Source organism: Zingiber officinale, chromosome 2A (assembly GCF_018446385.1).
Source record: "Zingiber officinale cultivar Zhangliang chromosome 2A, Zo_v1.1, whole genome shotgun sequence".
In the NCBI taxonomy this organism is placed as follows: Eukaryota; Viridiplantae; Streptophyta; class Magnoliopsida; order Zingiberales; family Zingiberaceae; genus Zingiber; species Zingiber officinale.
In genome coordinates, this window is record NC_055988.1 from 19,874,540 (window position 1) to 19,893,696 (window position 19,157).

At 41.2% G+C, this 19,157-nt stretch overlaps 1 protein-coding gene across 3 annotated transcripts in view; it reads right to left on the bottom strand.

The window, feature by feature from the left end:
* Positions 1 to 9,539: 9,539 nt before the first annotated feature.
* LOC122040908 (recQ-mediated genome instability protein 1-like) overlaps positions 9,540 to 19,157 on the bottom strand; it is a 62,685-nt gene continuing 53,067 nt past the window's right edge. Inside the window, exons 8-10 of one of the 3 annotated variants that reach the window (XM_042600397.1) lie at positions 10,778 to 11,003; positions 10,595 to 10,691; positions 9,540 to 9,914 (exon numbers count right to left, since the gene is read on the bottom strand). In XM_042600397.1, the coding sequence (XP_042456331.1) occupies positions 10,836 to 11,003 (168 nt within the window). In that variant the 3' untranslated portion in view covers positions 9,540 to 9,914; positions 10,595 to 10,691; positions 10,778 to 10,835. Of the gene's footprint in view, positions 9,915 to 10,594; positions 11,004 to 19,157 lie in introns of all 3 variants that reach the window. The other 2 variants (XM_042600395.1, XM_042600396.1) reach the window with 2 other exon arrangements.

Genomic DNA, 19,157 nt, shown 5'->3' on the forward strand with positions numbered 1-19,157 from the left:
TGAACCTCAAAACTTCGAGTTTTGGTTTTCCTAATTATTTAGGAACCCCAAGTCATTGTTGGTGCAATGATAGAAGTTTAACCATATTTTTAGGGGGAGTTACTCTTTGAAAACATAAATCTTATTTCAAAGACCATGGAAGGTGGTTAATCCTTCTGATAGATTGATGCTCGGGGTTGAGCATTGGGATACAATAAATGGGATTTTCATTGTTAGAATGGTGAATGCTCTAGGTTGAGCATGGTAATGGAGATCATGGCTCAAGGGGGAGCATTGGAGAGAATGAAGGGGGATGGTACCTTCATTGATGCGATGATGAATGCTCTAGGATGAGCATAGTGAAGTGAAGTAAGGCTCAAGGGGGAGCTTTGGGGACAATGAAGAGGATCTAATCTTCATTGTGGTATTGTTAACAACAAGTGAGGTTGTAAAACAACGTGGAGTTAACTCTTATGGAGAAGAGTTGGTTTTATATTTTTGATGTGTGACAAAGGGGGAGAATTGGAGGTTAAGTTAGGCCTTCATCTCGAGAAGGGGAAGTTTTGTCCTCTAGGGGGAGAATTGGAGGTAGTTAGACCTTCATTCATACTTTGTCATGGAAGAGTTGAGGCTATGGGATTTAGCCTTATTATGAAGTTGGAGTTAAGGCTATGGGATTTAGCCTTGGTAATAAAGAAGGAGTTAAGGCTATGGGATTTAGCCTTGTGATAAAGAAGAGGTTAAGGCTATGGGATTTAGCCTAACTTAGTGGTGTTGTCAAACATCAAAAAGGGGGAGATTGTTGGGGCAATTTCCCTTGGTCAAGTTTGACCATTTTGACTAAGCTTGAGTTGGGTCAAGCTTGAGTCATAATGTTTAAGTTTTGATGTTTGACAATATATGGAGATTGCTAGGGCAATCGTCCAGTTGTGGAGATGGTCAAAGGGTTGACTAGGTTAATGAGAAGACAAGTCAAGTAGGCCAGTGTTGACAGGAGACTTGACTGGGAAAGTCCTAACTAGAGTTTAGGCATTGGTAAAGTCCTAACTGGAGTTTAGGCAATGGTGAAGTCCTAACTGGAGTTTAGGCATTGGTAAAGTCCTAAATGGAGTTTAGGCAATGGAGGAAGTCCTAACTGGAGTTTATGCAATTGGAAAGTCCTAGCGTGATCTAGGCAAGGGGAAGTCCTGATAAGTGAGATCAAGCAATTGGAAAGTCCAAGTGTGATCTTGGCAAAGGGAAAGTCCTGGTGAGGAGCCAGGCAATTGGAAAGTCCAAGTGTGATCTTGGCAAAGGAAATGTCCTGGTGAGGAGTCAGGCAATTGGTAAATCCTAGTGTGATTTGGCAAGGAAAACTCGATAACTAGGATGAGGCTGAAGGAAGCTCCTGAAGGCAAGGCGTGAAGGATGGGCAGATATCTGAGGGGCGCAACGTTGATGGAGGAGGCTAGAATGGCTAGTTCGAGGTTAGTCGGGTGTGGCCAAATGCTAGGCATACAGACTCAACTGGTCACGGTTGACCGAGAGTTGGGTTTGGGGAGCTGGACTTGAGTTTGAGTCAAGTCCAGGGTGTTCAATCGATCGGACGATCGATTGAACACGGCTCCAATCGATCGGTTGATCAATTGGAGTGTGCTGCGAGTGTGGGATGGCTCCAATCGATCGGTCGATCGATTGGGAGTATCACTCGCAAGCACAGAAGGCTTCCCAATCGATCGGGCGATCGATTGGGTGTCCCAATCGATCAGTGGATCGATTGGGACCTGGAGTTCTCGCGTGAGGAGCCGCAAGAATAGCTGGATCGATCGGTCGATCGATCCAGCCATTTCCAGAGAGAACAGAATGGGTCTCAATCGATCGGTCGATCAATTCAGATGTTCCTAATCGATCAGTCGATCGATTGGGAAGTGACCGTTGGGCAGGCTGCAGGAGATGGACGGCTGGGATTGTTGGGTGCTGACGTGGCAATCGATTGGGACGATTTTGGGTCAATTGGGAGCACTATATAAAGCCTTGGCGGAGTGTTTTCTTTGCTAGATCTTTGCGATTTCTCTTGTGATTTTTCTGCGATTCTTCACACGAGCTTTCAGATCTTCACTGTCAGTTCTTGAAGGCACTTAGAGGTGTTTCTCCAAGGTTCAAGAGGCAACAACGAGCAACAAGTAAGCAAGAAGAAGTGTATTTCATTTGTATTTCTGTATTCTCTTCTTGTAGTGGTGTGGTGTTGTTGTGTGAGCTTGTACGAGGCTTCTCCACCTCCGGCTGTGACCGAGAAGGAGGTGTTCATAGTGGAGATTGTGTCGTGTGTATGGATCCTTGGATTAGTCACCTCTTCTTGAGGTGGATACCAAGTAAATCCTAGGTGTTAGCGTTGTGAGTGCTTTGTTTTGTTTTGTTTTGCCTTTGTATTCCGCTGCACATTATCAAAACGAAGCAAGAACAAGCAAGCGCGACGAAACGCTATTCACCCCCCCTTCTAACGGGCACAAAGGTCCCTACATAAAGGAGCTAATAACTCAACTCAACAACCTCAGAGAATCGGTAACGAACCGAGACTCGATCCGATACGCGCTCAACTCCTTCCCCAGAACTCCTGAATGAGAGTCCTTAGTAGATGCTTACTACACATCTAAGGACTTTGAGATAAGTAGTTTAGACAGTTTATTTTCTACTTTCGAACTTCACGAGTCTCGACTTGCAGAGCCTAAACAGGTAGAGAAGTCAAATCTCAACATTGCCCTACAAGCCGAAAAGGACAATCCCGACTCCAAAGCATCGATCGACGAAACCAAAGCGGCGCTACTAGTAAGACGTTTCAATAAATTTCTTAAAACTAAAAAATTTCGATCGCAACCGGGAAAGCATCAGCACAACATAAGGATGGTCCGGTGTTACAACTGCAATAAAGAAGGGCACATCAAGGATGACCGCCCCAAATTAAAGAAAAAGGACAAAGAAAAGTCTCAAATACCAACGCCCTCGAAGAGCAAGAGTCTGAAGGTTACATGGGATGAATCATCATCCTCGGAATCCGAAGTCGAAGCCTTCTCGGGATTAGCACTGATGGCCAACCATCTTTTCGAAGAAACCAACTCGGAGATGAGCATAGATGAAGAGGGAGGATCATCAGAAGAAGAAGAAAGCTGCGACGAAGGGGGAGCATCACCAAGTGAGGTAAGTAAGGTACGTGATCTCACCCCTACTCAGTCTTTTGAATTTATCAAAGTACTTACAAAAGATCTAGCAAAGTTAGAAAAAGAAAATGTTGAATAAATTAAAATTAGCAAAAGCATGTCCACTAGAAATGTATGATATTTTAAAATTAAAAAAATGAGAAATTAAAAATTGAAATAAATAATCAAGCATGCTTAATTAATTTCCAAAATCAAAACTTAGAGTTTATGAAAAATTAAATTGGTATATTAAAAAGCATCAAGGACAACTTAGAAAAGTTCCTAGAAACTATGTAACCCCTAAGTTCTTAATTAATCCAGTAGGAAGGAACCTTTACTAGTTCCAAAATCATTTATAGACTAAATATTTTTTTAAGTTAGAGCTTACAGCGAAAAAATTAAACAATGAGTTTCTTTATGTGGTTTTGTCTAAGGAAGTGGTTGTTGCTCCAATAACCAAGAAGACCTAGTGCCTCGCCACGACCTGGAAGCCAAAATATTGAAATAAAATGTTTAATTAACTTTCTGGAAAAGCATTAAAATTGGAATTAAATAATGCTTTAGAAAGTTTTTCTTTAACATTTTTTTTAATTCCACAAAAATATTTTTAAACTTAGAAAAATATTTCTTGCATAAAATTTTTACTTAGGAAAATTCTCAAATAATATTTTTTGCCTAAGTTAAAATTTCTTCTGAAATTAGAACTAAATTAGAAAAATTTTTCTCTTACCTAAGTTTTAACTTAGAAAATTCTTAAATTGTTTTTAACTTAGAAATTCTTTCAAAAGTCTTAGAAATTTATTTTAAAATACTTAGAAGTTAGTTTGAACATGTTTTATACCCCGTTTTTGCTATGATCAAAGGGGGAGAGATAGGTATAAGTTAAGGGGGAGTTAGAAATATTTTCACATTTGAGTTAGAAATATTTTCACATTTCATTTGAATTTTTTATATTCTTTTCAAAAATTAATGTTGCAATTTATTTTAATTACAAATTTATGCTTAAACTGGTAGTTTAATCATTTCTTTAAATTATTACTTGTTTGTTTTACCCTAACTTGAACTTGAGTTGATGCACATCAAAAAGGGGGAGATTGTTGAACCCCATGATTGTTTTGATGTGATCAACCAAGTTAGGTTAGGTCCTGTTTATTATTTGATCCCTGTGTCTAAATGTGCAGGAACTTAGGAACCCAGGAAGTTGAGCAGAAGACGCAGCTAGCGAGAAGGACGACACGGAAAGGGAGTTGACGGGCTCGGTGCGTCCGAAGGACGAAAGAGCTGCGGAAGAGTACATTGGTCGACGAGAAGAACGTGTGCGGCGTTCAAGGGACGAGAAGTCGGGTCGGAAGCCTACTCGAGGAGAAGGCCGGAAATTGGGTTCGGGTGAGCCCTATTTCGGTTGACCGAAATCACCCAAGCGATCGGAGCTTTGGAAGAAGAGGAAAAAGATAAGCTGGAAACTATTTATACCATGCAGTCCGAGGCGCCTCAGACCAGTCTGAGGCACCTCCATCACCTTGAAGGCACCTCAGACCTGTCCGAGGCGCCTTCAAGAGCATTGGAGGCACCTCAGACCCAATCTTCATGATCGTTTGCAACCGGATAGAGCTTTATCCAGTCAAACTGCTTGGAGGCGCCCTCAACCCTCTTAGAAGCGCCTTCAACACTCAGGATAAGATTTCAAGGAGCTATATAAAGGCCCCTGGAGCTAGGAAATTAACAAATCAACTCTGTAACAAATTCCTATCAACTTGTGAACTCTTTTAGTGTGTAAAAAGGCTTCTCTGCTTACAGTGAAGGAGATTCGTAGTGCTCTTTTTCTTGCCTTGGATTAACAACCATCTAAGTTGTAACCAAGTAAAATACTGAGTCTTCTTTTCTCTGCTTTACTTTCATTATTGATTTATCTTATTCTTACTGTTGCATTTTTGAGTTGAAAGTATGAGGAGGGTATATTTTTTTGTAGGCAATTCACCCCCCTCTTGCCGGCCCCGCTACACCAACAGTTGTCTATTGACCAGTCTCTCGACCCACCAAGTCTTCTCACTAGTTGTCAAGTCATTGAATTTATTAGATCTAAAAAATTTCTTAAATTTTCTTACCATAAATGTCATTTCGTCATCATTAAGGGAAGTGTCGGCCTCTAATTCCTCCTTAGCTTTTAGGACAATGTTGTTTGATTTTTTTTATGCCCTGAGTATCTACACAACATGACTCCTGAAGTACAAAAGTAGAGAATAAACTTTCAAATGTACTTACGTTGAGGTCCTTAGAGATATAGTAAGCATCTACTAAGACTGACCACTTTGGATTTCTCAGAAAGGCATTAAGTGTGTACCTTAAAGAGTCATGATTTGTTACCTTTTCTCCGAGGTTATTGAGTTGGGTGATCAGATCTTAGATCTTAGCATGGAGTTGAGCTACCTTCTCTCCCTTGTTCATCCGGAGATTCATCAGTTGACTTCAGAGGATGTCCCGTCTCACTAATTTTGTCTCCAAAGTGCCCTCGTGAAGTTCCAGGATTTCTCCCAGAGCTCCTTTGCAGAGTCATACCTTCTGATCCAGCTAACCTCCAGGGGCAGAAGGACGCTAAGCAGATGGAATTCCGCTTAGCCATTAACTACGAAGTCGGCTTGTTCCTTTTTCATCCACATGTACTCTTCTTTGTTAACTCCTTGTTGATCCTTTTGTGCTACAAAATCATAGTTTATAATTAAGAAAATTTCAACATCAATTTTAAAGAAGATCTCCATGCGCTTTTTCCATGTTGCAAAATCTCCCTCGAATTTCACCGGATAGATGCTGGATCTGGCCATCATCTTTATGCTTCAATTAGCGGTTAGTCTTTCTAAGGCGGTTGAGCTCTGATATTACTTATTAGTCTCAGTGCGGCTAGCTAGAGGGGATAAATAGCCTGAAATAAAATGCAGCCCTTTCTCGGTCTTTTGACTTTGATTAGTAAGCACAACTAATTTACCAAAATAATTAACATAAAAGAAATAACAACTTATAAAAGAAATACATAAGAAGACCAAAATTTACATGATTATAACATAGGTGGTTGTTAATCCAAGACAGAAGGCACTAGAAAGATCTCCTTCATTGAAAGCAGAAAAGTCTCTTACACTTTTTGATAGCTCAGAATGTTGCTAGGAAATGAATACAGAAGTTGTTATTTTTTTCTAGCTCTAGGGGTCTTTTTATAGCCCCTAGAAAACCCTATCCGAAGTTTGAAGGTGCCTTAAATTGGGTTCAAGGCACCTTCAGTCAGCCAAGTTTTATCACCGAAGATAAAACCTTATCTTCAACCAAAGGTCATCTGAAAACATCTTCAATATGCTAGAAGGCACCTTCAACATTGTTCATGGAAGGTGCCTTCCAAGCCATTGAAGGCGCCTTCCTTGTAGCAGAACAACTCCTTAGCTGATCTTCATTGTGTGATGCTCTGACTTTCTCCTCGAGCAATCTTCCGCTCCGGCTTCTTGTCCCTTAGAAATGTCGGGTGCTTCCTTCTTGTCCGTAAGCGTACTCTTCCGCGGCACATAATCCCTTGGATGCATCGAGCCCGTCGACTCTTACTCTTTCTCATATCATTGTTCTCTTTAGATGCGTCTTTCGCTCGACTTCTTATATTCCTAAGTTCCTACACAGTTAAACACAAAGATCAAACACAACATAACCTAATTTGACTTGGATGATCACACTAAAACTACCACGGGGTACTTACAGTGACTACTCTTTGTTTATAAATTATCTTTCTATGTCTTTCTCTGTAAACCTCTAATTCAAATGTCGCACCTGGAGTTTATTCCCCTACATCAATTACCCAATCAATCAAGAACCCTTCTGTATTGCAAGGAAATACTCTCAATTGATCATCTGGCTTTGGCCTTAATCAATACCCAATATACCCAAAACTCTTTCCTGAGGAAAAACTTTCAATCGATCACCTGATCGATTGGTTATAGCCTTGATTGACTACCCAATCAATTGCCCATGCCTAATTCCCTAAACTTGGTTTTAGGGTTCCTTTTCCCAACCCGAACCCTTCCATGACTTGTTGGGATTTTTGTTGCCTAGAATATAGTCAACAATGACCTGTCAGGACTTTTTTACTAAATATTCAGTCAACTCTTGACCAACTTGGACTTTCCCTTACCTAGTTCCCAACTAGGGCTTCTCTCGTGTCAAGTGTTTAGCTCACAGCTAATCCACCTTGGATTTAATCTAGTTCCCAAATAGATTTACCTAGTCCCACTAATACTTCACTTGTGCCAACTGTTTAGCTCCCAACTAATCCACCTTGAACTTAACCTAGTTCTCAACTAGGTTTGTCTAGTCCCACTAAGACTTCACTCGTGTCAAGTGTTTAGCTCCTAGTTAACCCACCTTGAACTTAACCTAGTTTCCAACTAGGTATGCCTAGTCACACTAGGACTTCCCTTGTGCTAAGTGTTTAGCTCTCAGTCAACCCACCTTGGACTTAATCTTAGTTCCCAACTAGGTTTAGTTAGTCCCACTAGAACTTCTATTTGCCTAACCTCCAGATAGAACTTCTCATTTGTCTAATTTCTAATTAGGACTTTATCATTCAAGTCTCTAGTCAACTTTGACTTGACTTTTTATTCATATATTGTCCAAACATTGAAACTCAAGCTCGAGCCAACTCGAGTTTAGTCAATCTGATCAACCTTAATCCCAAGAAAAATTATACCAACACCAAAGAGTGATAGTCATTCAATCGTGTCTCCAAGAATATCCACATATTATGCCAGACTGTCGGAGGTTGAGGTCGAATACTAGATTGGATGATTTAGAGTAAGTCCGGGGCATCGAGTGATCAGGGGCGTTAAGTGTTCGGGGACATCGAGTGCTTGGGAACGCTGAGTGCTTAAGGACACTAAGTAGTCAAAGATGTCAAGTGCTCGGGGATGCTGAGTGTTCGGGGACATCAAGTACTCTGAAATCAGGTATGGCTAATCGAGCAACGAGACCGGCTGGTCAGAAATAACCAGGTACCACCATATGGGATACCTCAAATTATTAATTATTTGAGAAAATAAATTTAATTACTAATTGTTTAGCAATACGTGGTCAAAATTATTCATTATTTGATAAATAGATTTAATTACTAATAATTTAGTGGCTGATTATCAAAATTACTATTTAATTTATTTTTAACTGAAAATTAATTAAAATCTTATATTTTTCAGCTAACGTACTTAAGGTGACTAATTATGAAAAAAAAAGTTAAATTAGATTATTTTTATATTAGAATCGTAAATTATTTTAATAGATCATGTAAATTAATTATTTTAAAGCGGAGTTATATATTTAAAAATTAATTAATTTTTATCAAAAATAAATTAATTAATCATTTATGATAATTAACTGAATCATCAACTAAAACAAAACTATAGTTGAGGCATTGCGTAAGTTAAAATCCACTTGAACATCAAAGTACAAGTGATTCATAATAATTCACATAGAATTTATCTACCAAGAAGCTACACGTATAGGTTTTCCTTATTTGTAAAAAAAAATCTCGCTTCTAGATCTTCCTCTACGACGTTTCACATTTACATTTTTTAAAATTTATTAACATCCAACGGACTTTGACTTTTAAGATTGTAAATTTTTAATCACCCTTTATCTACTCATACTTTTAACCATTTGATATAGGATCAATCCTTTATCCCTCGGGATATTCAATTGATTACGGGATATTCAATTGATTAGAAGATAATAAATTTATTATAATAAGATAAAAAATTAATTCTTCAGTGGATACATATTCTTAGGAAAAAAAACTCTCCCTCATCATCTAACTAATTTGTTGATTGATTATAAATTGATCTTATAATTTACTTTTTTTAATATAATCAGAAAATAGTCTCACCCCCTATCCAACTTAACGATTAAATATAAACTAATTTTATAATTTACCTCTTTTTATATAATTGGAAAACAGACTAGGAGGAACTAAGTACCCACCAAGTATAAAAGTATTCAATCTCAACCGGTATAAGAGAAATGGAAGGAAAACATGTCAATAGGAAGTCTTAGTGGACCAAGTCTGTAGTGGGTGGTTATACCAAATTTTGTCGGTGTTAGGGCCGAATCACATAAACTTGAAGTTGAAAGTCCATTATAGAAATTTGAAATTTAATCAAAGGATATCATCATCTTATTATATTTCAAAGATTTGCGTCAAATTTTCTCCAAAATGCATTTTCTTTGGAAAATTCAGAATTGGAACTTGGCGTTATTGTTTGCATTTGCAAAACGAACTTCTCCAGTGTTTATGCAAAACGAACTTCCCCGATGTATAGACAGAAGTCCATGCGAGGGTGTTTTTCAAGAGCACCATCCATGTGCAAAATCTTCTTAAATATGATGCAAGCAGCTAGATTGAAGACATCTAAGATAGATTTATACATTTCTCCATCGGATACAAAAATCTAAAGAAACTAATACATGCATAAGTTCACCTAGTTTGGATTATCTGGTGATTCTCAGTGTCTTCCCCGCTGGATAGGCATCATCCCTCACTCTCTACAGTCCATGAATGCACATGCTGCGCATATCTCAAGCAAAAAAGTTCATGCAAGTCATCCTAGCACAACTGAATCCTCATACCCACATAGATAATTCAGCTAATGAGCCATAAACTTCTTTAGCAGTGAATCACCATCTGATTGATGCAGTTCAATCCAGCTTCTTGTTCAACAGGTTATCCCTTTGAATGACATCATCACCCTGTATATATTGTGCTCAAGTTACACGCATACAACAGTTAATAAACAGCAGAAAATCTACTAGGAGCTTTCAATGCTCTGCTCATTGGAATATTAAGAGTGAATCATGTATTTAATTTGCCGTGTCATAAGTGCTAATAATCTATTTACCCAAGTGCAAACGTAAAATTAGCCACTGATGAATCACTGCTGTAGTATCTGATTAGAAAGGCCCCAATGCAAGAGTGAGAATTTCAGTTTTATCTCTGAATTATTCAGTGTCGGCAGCAATCAGCTTGCAGTAGAATGTGAAATTAGAAAGGGTGGTGCCATAACGCCATCACAAGAACAAAACCAGAAAATTTGGGAGCTTGATAGCTTAAATCTATAGACAACTGGCTAGTTACCAAGGAGTTTAGCTGTATGTTACTGATTAATAGTTATGCAAAACTGACTCGTTCATCCAGTTTTAAAATGGTACATGTAGCTTCATAAATGAGAAAAGGATTCATCCATGATCAAATATTCTAACTATACGAAACCAAAGTATAAGTAGAGGCCTAGCAGTTAATTTATGACAAACATCACTCAGTTTATTCGTATAACATAAAATAGAACTTGTTCTAGAAATGACCAATTTTATGCTACCAATGTTGCTAAGAGTTGCTTCTTGGTATCACAAACAAATCCAACATATATTACCTGTAGACGCAGTATAGGGCTCCAGCTCTTGACATGATAACAAAACTGATATTGTTAAATCTTTGAAAACTGACAACCTTCATTTCCTAGTGATAATCTTAACTCACAATTAATTAGCATGGTCCCTTCTATGCAAAGATTTGGAAGCCCTTATGAAAAACAGCAAACGACTCATCAAGTTACCTCCAAAATGACTCAGTTGTGGCATGCCCCTTTTAAGCATAAATGAAGAAAATATATGTCAAGGAGATAACTCAATTAGATTCAAATTGCGGTTTGAAAATTCTTGTGAAACAGTCTTCTCCAATCTTTTGAGGAGCAGGCATGCATCAGAGCTAGAAATTCCTTGATTCATCTCAAGGACAACAGGAAGAGAAGAACTTTTATTCATCTCCAGAAGCATTGTGCCCTGTTCAAATAAAATATCTTTGAGAGAAGAATCTAACTTAACAGCAGAAAAAATTAAAGATTTACAACCGAGAGTTAGTAGACTAGAATTGACTGTAGCATTTCTGACAAGGAGATCCAAGTTCGACACTTTCATTAACACAAAATGTTGTTGTATTGAGAATAAGCAAATGGATGGGGAAACTATCATACTCAAGAACCATATTTTGCCTTTTGTTCTACCAAGTGACACCTACAGTGGATAGAGGAAATGGAAAATAAAAAATAAACAGGGACTAATAAAAATGCTCTAATCTAGTGGTATTTTTTATGCAAGAAAAAATGCTTCGATCTCACAATGAGGACATTCTGCTGCTAGTCTATGAAAAATTTGTATGTTGATATCATGAATGTGAACTTTCTGTTGAAGTAAATGATTATTTGCTAGCTTTAAGGCCAGGCTAACTGATAGATTTATGTTGATGCAATCGTGCCCTAGGTGGTCGTGCTCAATCATGAGTTTTGATGTGTTTAAATGGTCAGGCAAAGGTTCAAGTTAGGTTTTACTTAAGTATTTGAAATGTGTGTTAAGTTGTAGGCCTAAATTGTAACATCCTTGAAAGATTGTAAGAGGATTTTTTACAACCGGAAAAAATCCAAGAAAGAGAAAGTATAGAGGGCTTTCAAGAGTTATTCACCAAATGATCATATAGATCGTGGAGCAGGAACGAGGATTCAAACCACGTAAATCCGAGAGAGCATCAAGATGGTGATTGGATCGAGCATTCATCCATCAAAGTTTGAAAGCGAATTATGAGCCCCCAGGGCGTAGCGCAGACGGTGGGCGCATGGTATCTCTGGCGTAATGGCCAGGGGTCGATTCTCAGGAACTGACGACATGGGGTTTACCTCGCCATGCGCCTATGGCCTGTGTACCTGCATGAACCTCCCTTCATATCCGTGGGGCTGGCACTAGGGGGGCCGCTAAGGTAGCGGATCTACCTTTTTTGAAAGCGAATTATGCGCCCCGAGGGCGTAGCGCAAATAGTGGGTGCATGGCATCTCTGGCGTAATGGTCGGGGGTCAATTCTCAGGAACTGACGATCTGGGATTTACCCCACCATGCCCCTATGGCTTGTGTACCTGCACATACCTCCCTCCATATCCGTGGGGCCGGCACTAGGGGAGCTACTAAGGTAGCGGATCTACCTTTGAAAGCGAATTATGCGGAAGTGACGAATAAAGGCATTCTTCAAAACCAACTTTTTGATATGATGTTAATCATGAAAAATGGTTTTGAGATGCGTAGTGATGTCAACCAAAACATTTTGAATGTGCTAATGGACAAAGAAACAAAGAGAGGAATACACAACAAATTGAAATGTCGAGCGCCATCTACTGAGTGTGCTCCCAATGCACAAAATCAATCAAATTACAGCATACCAGTCCATAAAGTAGTCAAATAAAGGCAAAGTGGCAAAATGGATCCTCTTGAGAGCACAAATAACTGAATTCAAGATTAAAAAAAATGGAAATAGTGGCAAAATTTCATTGCAAGATCAAGGTAGCTAGCTAACAAATTGAAAAGCATCCAGGAAACAATGTCAAATTGGACATGACTTAAAGTGTCAATTCATTCTCAAGAAGACCTTAATTGGTATCCATAGTAGATTTGTTTCACATGTCTAGGAAATTTGAAGTATGTAGTTTAGAAAGATTTTTTTTCTCTATTATGGAATTGCATGAAACAAGAATTGTAGGAATAGTAGAAAAGGCCTCTAGAAGAAAAGATGTAGCCCTTGCAGCAAGTAAAAAGAAGGGGAAGAAGAATAAGTATCCAATTCCACCAAAATCATCATCCGAATCTTCTTCCATGGATAACAATGAGGAGGCGTACATGGTAAGACAAGTAAAACTTTTAGAAAACTAAATATTGGTAGGAGTAATGTAATGAAGATACTAGGGAAGAGGAAAAGTAGAAGAACAGTGAGGTGCTTCAATTGCCATAAAGTACAAATTCAAAATCAATGCCCAAAACTTAAGAAAAGGGAGAAGGAGAAAAAAAAAACTAGAAGTTGAGGAAAAGTCAAAGAGGAGGAACCTAAAGGCCCACTTGGAATGATACATCGTCATGAGAGAAAGGAGTCAAACATAGAGCTAGCATTACATGGTATGAATCAGATGACATGGTAAGTGAGGTAAAGAGTTAAAGATTTACTTGATCCAATTTCTAGTTTAATGAGATCCTTAGATAAGGCTAAAATGAAAAATATGCATGTAAAACTATTAGGAATTTTTTAGGACAAATTAGAAAATGTTTGCCCTGGTGATAAATTGCATAGCTTAGAGGAAGAAAACAAGAGGCTAAGGGAACAAGTAAATACCCTTAAGATTGCCTTAGAAGAATTTACGAACATTATTGTAAAATACCGAAAGGGTGAATAACCATAAGAGAAGTTTTCCGGAATTTTTAGAAATTTTTCGGGAATTTTTCGGAGCTCGTATGACGAGTTTAAGGGGATAAAAATTGGACTCCGGAAAAACTTGTTTAGGCTATCTCGTTTTAACGAGGAAAAGTTTCCTTTTCCTTTTCCTTTTTCTTTTCTTTATTTTCTTTTCTCCTCCCCCGTGCGCGTGGCCGACGCCGTTCCCCGCGCCGAGCCTCCTCTCACGCCGAACTCGCGCCAATCCTTGCCCTAACCGCACGCGACGGTTCCATCTCCCCCTATTTCTCCCCTTGCTCGAACCCCTTCTTCTTCTTCTTGCTTCTTCTTCTTGCAATGCCCTAGCCGCAGTCTGTCGCCCGATTCAGCCGATCTTCCCGTGCTCTAGGTTGGGTTCACAACCGCCCGACTTCCTCCTCGCCGGCACTTGAGCACCGCCCGACACCAAGCCACCGCAGCCTGACCACCAAATCTCTCTAGCGTGCCCTAGATTTGGGTCCATAGTCGTCGAGCACCAAGCCACCGATACCGTCTCCTTATCTTCCTCCGACGCCGACGCCACAGGGGAACCGGTCGCGACATTTGACTCTTTTCGTCTGTGCCCTAGATCGCCGGCCAATCTCTTCCTCTGCTCCAGCGCCGGCATCCAATTCCCTTCCAACTCTGACCATCGAGCTGTGCACTAATGCTGTCGCCCGCTTACTCTGCACTGGTCCTTCAGCACAGCAACAATCGGGTTTCATCAGAGAGGAAGCTACGAGTTGGGTTGATGTTTGATCCGTAAACTCCATTGCGTGATCTTCTTCTTGATCCGTTTGATTCCAGCGGTGAGGTTTTGTGTATTGTAGGGTATTCGATTGGTGGACAGCAGCTTGATCAGGGCGGGGAGGTAGATTCCAGCAATATCTCCTTTCTGGCAGCAACCTTTTCGGCTGTGAATTGAGGTAAGGGTAGGTATTTGATACGTTTTGTAGTTAGACGATCATGTGTAGATTTATTAGGTTTATGGGTTGAATTAAGTGTAGGAAATAGATTGTGTAATTAGTTGTTAATGTGTTAATTAGGGTTTGCCCTAATTTAGTGTTAGAGATTTTTATTTAGCTATTTCATTGAATATTAGCTAAATAAAAATGTATATATTGATGACATAGGACTTTGACGCGAGACGAGTATCTCAACGTCGGATTTGGATCGGATACGATCCTATTATTGGAGGCGGGTACCTTGACTTATCTTTTAGATATATCAAATTCATTTGATATGCATAGTAGTTTTTAACAAGTAGTAATAATTATGTTTCATATCTGCATCGGTTTGTCACTACCGGATACCTGTTACATGCTTGTTTTGCTTACCTGTTTTGTATTTCATGTTAGTACCCACCTGATTATATATGCTTATAGGGGTAGTGACATAACCATGCTCTATTATGTTCAGGACATAGGTTTTTATACTTTATCTGATCTGTGTACTAGACTATTGATTGGACTTATTTGTCCTATGGTACACATTTTGTAGAGATGGATAGGTTCAGGATATTCCCATGCTTAGTATCATGCCCCATCTCGTATGATTGCATGTTGTGCGATAGTCGGCTCCATTATTATTGAGCACATCGCCAGTTACATAGATCTGCACACACCACCACTCATGGGTTAGTGGTATGTCAGGCAGGGTGTGTGGCAGTTCTGTTGTTAGGCTCCACTGGTCCGGTGACTCAGCGTGGTAGCCGAGAGACAGTTCTGCTCTGTTAGGCTCCGCTGGTCTGGAGACGCAGCGTGGTAGCCGGCAGACAGTTCTACTCTGTTATGCTCCGCTGGTCTGGAGACGCAGCGTGGTAGCCGGCAGACAGGTTTGCTCTGTTTGGCTCCATTGGTCCGCTCATGGGTAGTGTGACGCAGCGTAGTAGACGGCAGGGATCCCTCCTCTGGACTGGCTCAGGGAGATGAGAGCATTGTGCTCCCCCACTTATGATTTGAGGTAGGAGGATAGGTGTACTCCAACAGCATCCCGTCCACTCGGTCACTCAGGAGCAGTGATGGCAGAGTGCACGGTTGTCACAGCGCTACCCACTCGGTCTCACCATCGTGTGTGAGATGGCTGACTGACGGTAGGGGTGACCAGGACATATCATTGGCATCATACGCATTTATGCATTTATTGCTTGTGTTTGATGCACTTGTATGCTGCATATTGGATGGATGAATTTGTTTGACATGCATACAGAATTCCTACACCTCTCGGTTTATTATCCATACACCAGGTCTTGGTTAGTACAGTTGTTCTCCTATTTATTTCAGTTGCATTTATCCTTCTTATATCAGGAGATTGTACGCATGATTAGTGTTATTTATTATATTTCTTACTATGCATGTCAGTATTTACCCGCTGAGGAGTTGACTCACCCCGTGGTTATTACTATTTCAGGTTGAGGTTGTCCGAAGAGTTCCAGTCGCTAGTCTCCCTGCAGTTCGCGAGGATATTTGTTTGATTTCTTTTTTTTTTATTGTACTATCTAGACTTGTACTAGTTTTGTTTCTATGGATACTGTATGGTTTTATTGTCAATGGGTTTTATTGGATATATTTTGCTACATGTCTGCCTGGACGGCAGAAGAGGTGAGTTGATTTTATCGTTGTGATTTGTATTTTATGGGTGTAGTGGAGTAGGATATAAGTTTTGAGCTTTATGGGTGTAGTTGAGTAGGATTTTTTACTTGATTTTTCCTTATCGTTGCATTTGTTTAGTTTTTTCTATTAACTGTGTGGATGCTTGTTTATTTTACTTCTATATTATATGTATGTTCCGGCCGTGTTGGCCGAGGTATCTGGATGATGTAGTAAAGTTTCATATTGTCACCCATACATGGGAGATGCTGCCGAAATTTCTTTTAGCAGGGACTCCCCTGGGGCGTGACAATTTATTTGGTATCAGAGCCAAGTTTTCTAATGCTTGGTTTTCGTATTGTTGGTTTTGCGAGTCGGGTTGTTACAGGTATAGAATGTCTGGTTTTAGTATTTTGGGATTTTCGAGATTTATCTGATACCAATTTATTTGGTATCAGAGCGGGTTACGATACCTGCTTTTGGTGTTCTGGATTTTAGGGTTAGCCCAAGTTTGCTAATTAACTTGGGTATTTATTTTCGGATTTATACGGGTTTCCGTCGATTTTCTCGTCCGAAATTTTGAGGTAAAAATGGGAATTGGACAGCGATGGAACATCTCCAAACGACAAATAGGTATAAAGATAATTTTATAATTTTTATACTTGTAGTGATATTTGTGTTATAACTTAACAGATATGAGGAGATCTACACGAGTAGCTGCGAGACGTGGTGCTGGATGGCCACGTAGGAGGACTTTGGAATCTCTGGCAACAGACTCGCCAGAGATCCCTACTGGGTTTGAGCCTGTCGGTCAGGGACAGACTCAAGATACTGCGGGTGCGTCGAGCTCTCAAACTCCGATGGCTTAGTTGGAGGTACCCACCCATATCGTACACACTGTACCACACGTGGCAAACCCGATACCTCCACCAGCAGAGCCTGCGACATACCTGGCACCACCGCCACCTGGACCTACCGTGTACTCGGCACCAGAGGCACCTGTGCCCCCAGTACCTACAGTGTACCCAGCACCTGTACCAGCGGTACCGGTTGCTCCATTTCCGATACCACCACCTCCCGTACCTCCAGCCGCGGCCACTCATATCGACTCTGTAGTACCACCAGCGGTATATGCCCCAGTTTATGCAGCAACACCGAGAGTACCTCCCCCGGTCTATTCAGCGGTACCACCTGTAGCGCCAGCTCCAGGGATTCCTCCAGTTTCCGCGTCGATCCCTACCCATCTTACAGATATTATTGCGGCACGAGCCCGGATCCCAGCGTTGGCAGAGTCGATGAAGAGTCGATTCATACTCTTCCGAGGAGAGCTTGATCCGAGCATGGCCCAATCCTGGATAGAGACCATGGAGCGGACCTTCTTCTACATGGCTTGCTCCGAGTGGGAGAAAGCAGAGTTGGCTGCTTTCCATTTACAAGATGAGGTCGACACCTGGTGTGTTATACAACGTTCCATCATAGGTGAGCAGAACATCACCTAGGCCAAATTCAGAGAGACTTTTGAGAGCCGCTACTTCCCACGAGCATATCAGATGACTCGCCGGCAGGATTTTCTGAGTCTGCGGCAAAACAACCGCTCGGTGACCGAGTATAATGCAGAGTTTAACCGATTGGCCAGATTTTGTCCAGAACTAGTTGCTGAGGACAATTCCCGTATGCAGCAGTTTATTCAGGGACTGGATGGGCACCTGCAAGTAAAGCTTGCCGGTTTTGGAAATTCATCCTATATAGAGACACTGGACAGAGCCCTGATGATAGAGTCAGCTCACCAAAGAGCGTATCCGGACAAGAAAAGGAAGCAGACGGGTTAGACATCTAAATAGATTCAGCAGCCACAGGCTACACAGCAGCGGAGTGGTCGCAGTCGGCCAGGTCAGGTACTTCTGAGGCTTCTAGTCAGCCTCAGAAGTCAAGGCGATCTACATCAGGACGTTTCCGGTCTTCTCAGCAAAACCGGAAACAATCCGCCAGCGACATTCGCGGCACCAGATGTGGGTCCAGAGACCACATCACCTCAGCCTGCTCCCTGGAATATTCAGTTTGCTATTATTGCAAACTGCCTGGGCACCTGAGCCGACATTGTTTGCTAAAGGCTCAGTCAGTCCGGGACTCATCGAGGAGGGCGGAGAGCCCAATCTTCGCATACCCAGCAGAGGATAGCTCCCCCTGCAACTGCTGCTTATGGCATGTATGGGCAGGAGCACCCCAGTGCCCTCATGGTACCACAGAGTTCTGTCGTGAGATCTTCATATCAACTGCAGTCTCAGCCCCTAATCCAGTATCTGCAGCCCCAGCCACTGGTTTAGTACCAGACGCAGTCCCAGCTACTAGTACAGTATCAGTCGCAGCCCTTACATCCACCTCCGGCACAGTCTCCAGCACCGCCTCAGTGGCAGGCTCCTGCCCAGATGCAGCAGCCGCTGGCAGCATTACCACCTCTACCTTCGCTAGAGACGGGACGTATTCATGCGGTCACCAGAGAGGATGTGCAGCGGGCCGACGGATTCGTTTTCCGCGGTACGATTTCCATTTATGCTTTATCTGCTGATATGCTGATAGATACTGATAGCTCGCATTCTTTTATATCCCGTACGTTTATAAGGGAGATTGGTAGATTACCCACCTTCAGACCGCAGCGACTGACCGTGTCTCTACCGTCCGGTGATGCTTTGGACGTCACCCAGGAGGTCAAAGGTTGCCCGTTAGACTTTGGCACAAGATACTTACGGTAGATCTTTTAGTACTGGAAATGGTCGACTTTTATATTATTCTTTGCATGGATTGTTTGTCAGCATATCATGCCACTGTTGATTGCCAGACGAGGGTGGTCACATTCCGACCTCCGAACCAACCCTCGTGGGGTTTCACTGGCATCAGAGACGACGGCATATCGACTATTTCGACGATTCAGGCTCAGAAGCTGTTGTCACATAGCTATCAGGGTTTTCTATTATCTTTGATTCATACTGAAGATGACAGTAGTTCTCAACTCTCCGATGTTCCAGTAGTCCGAGAGTATCCGGATGTATTTCCAGAGGAGCTACCAAGCTTGCCTCCCAGAAGGCAAGTAGAGTTTGCTATTGAGTTGATTCCGAGAACCGCAGCGAC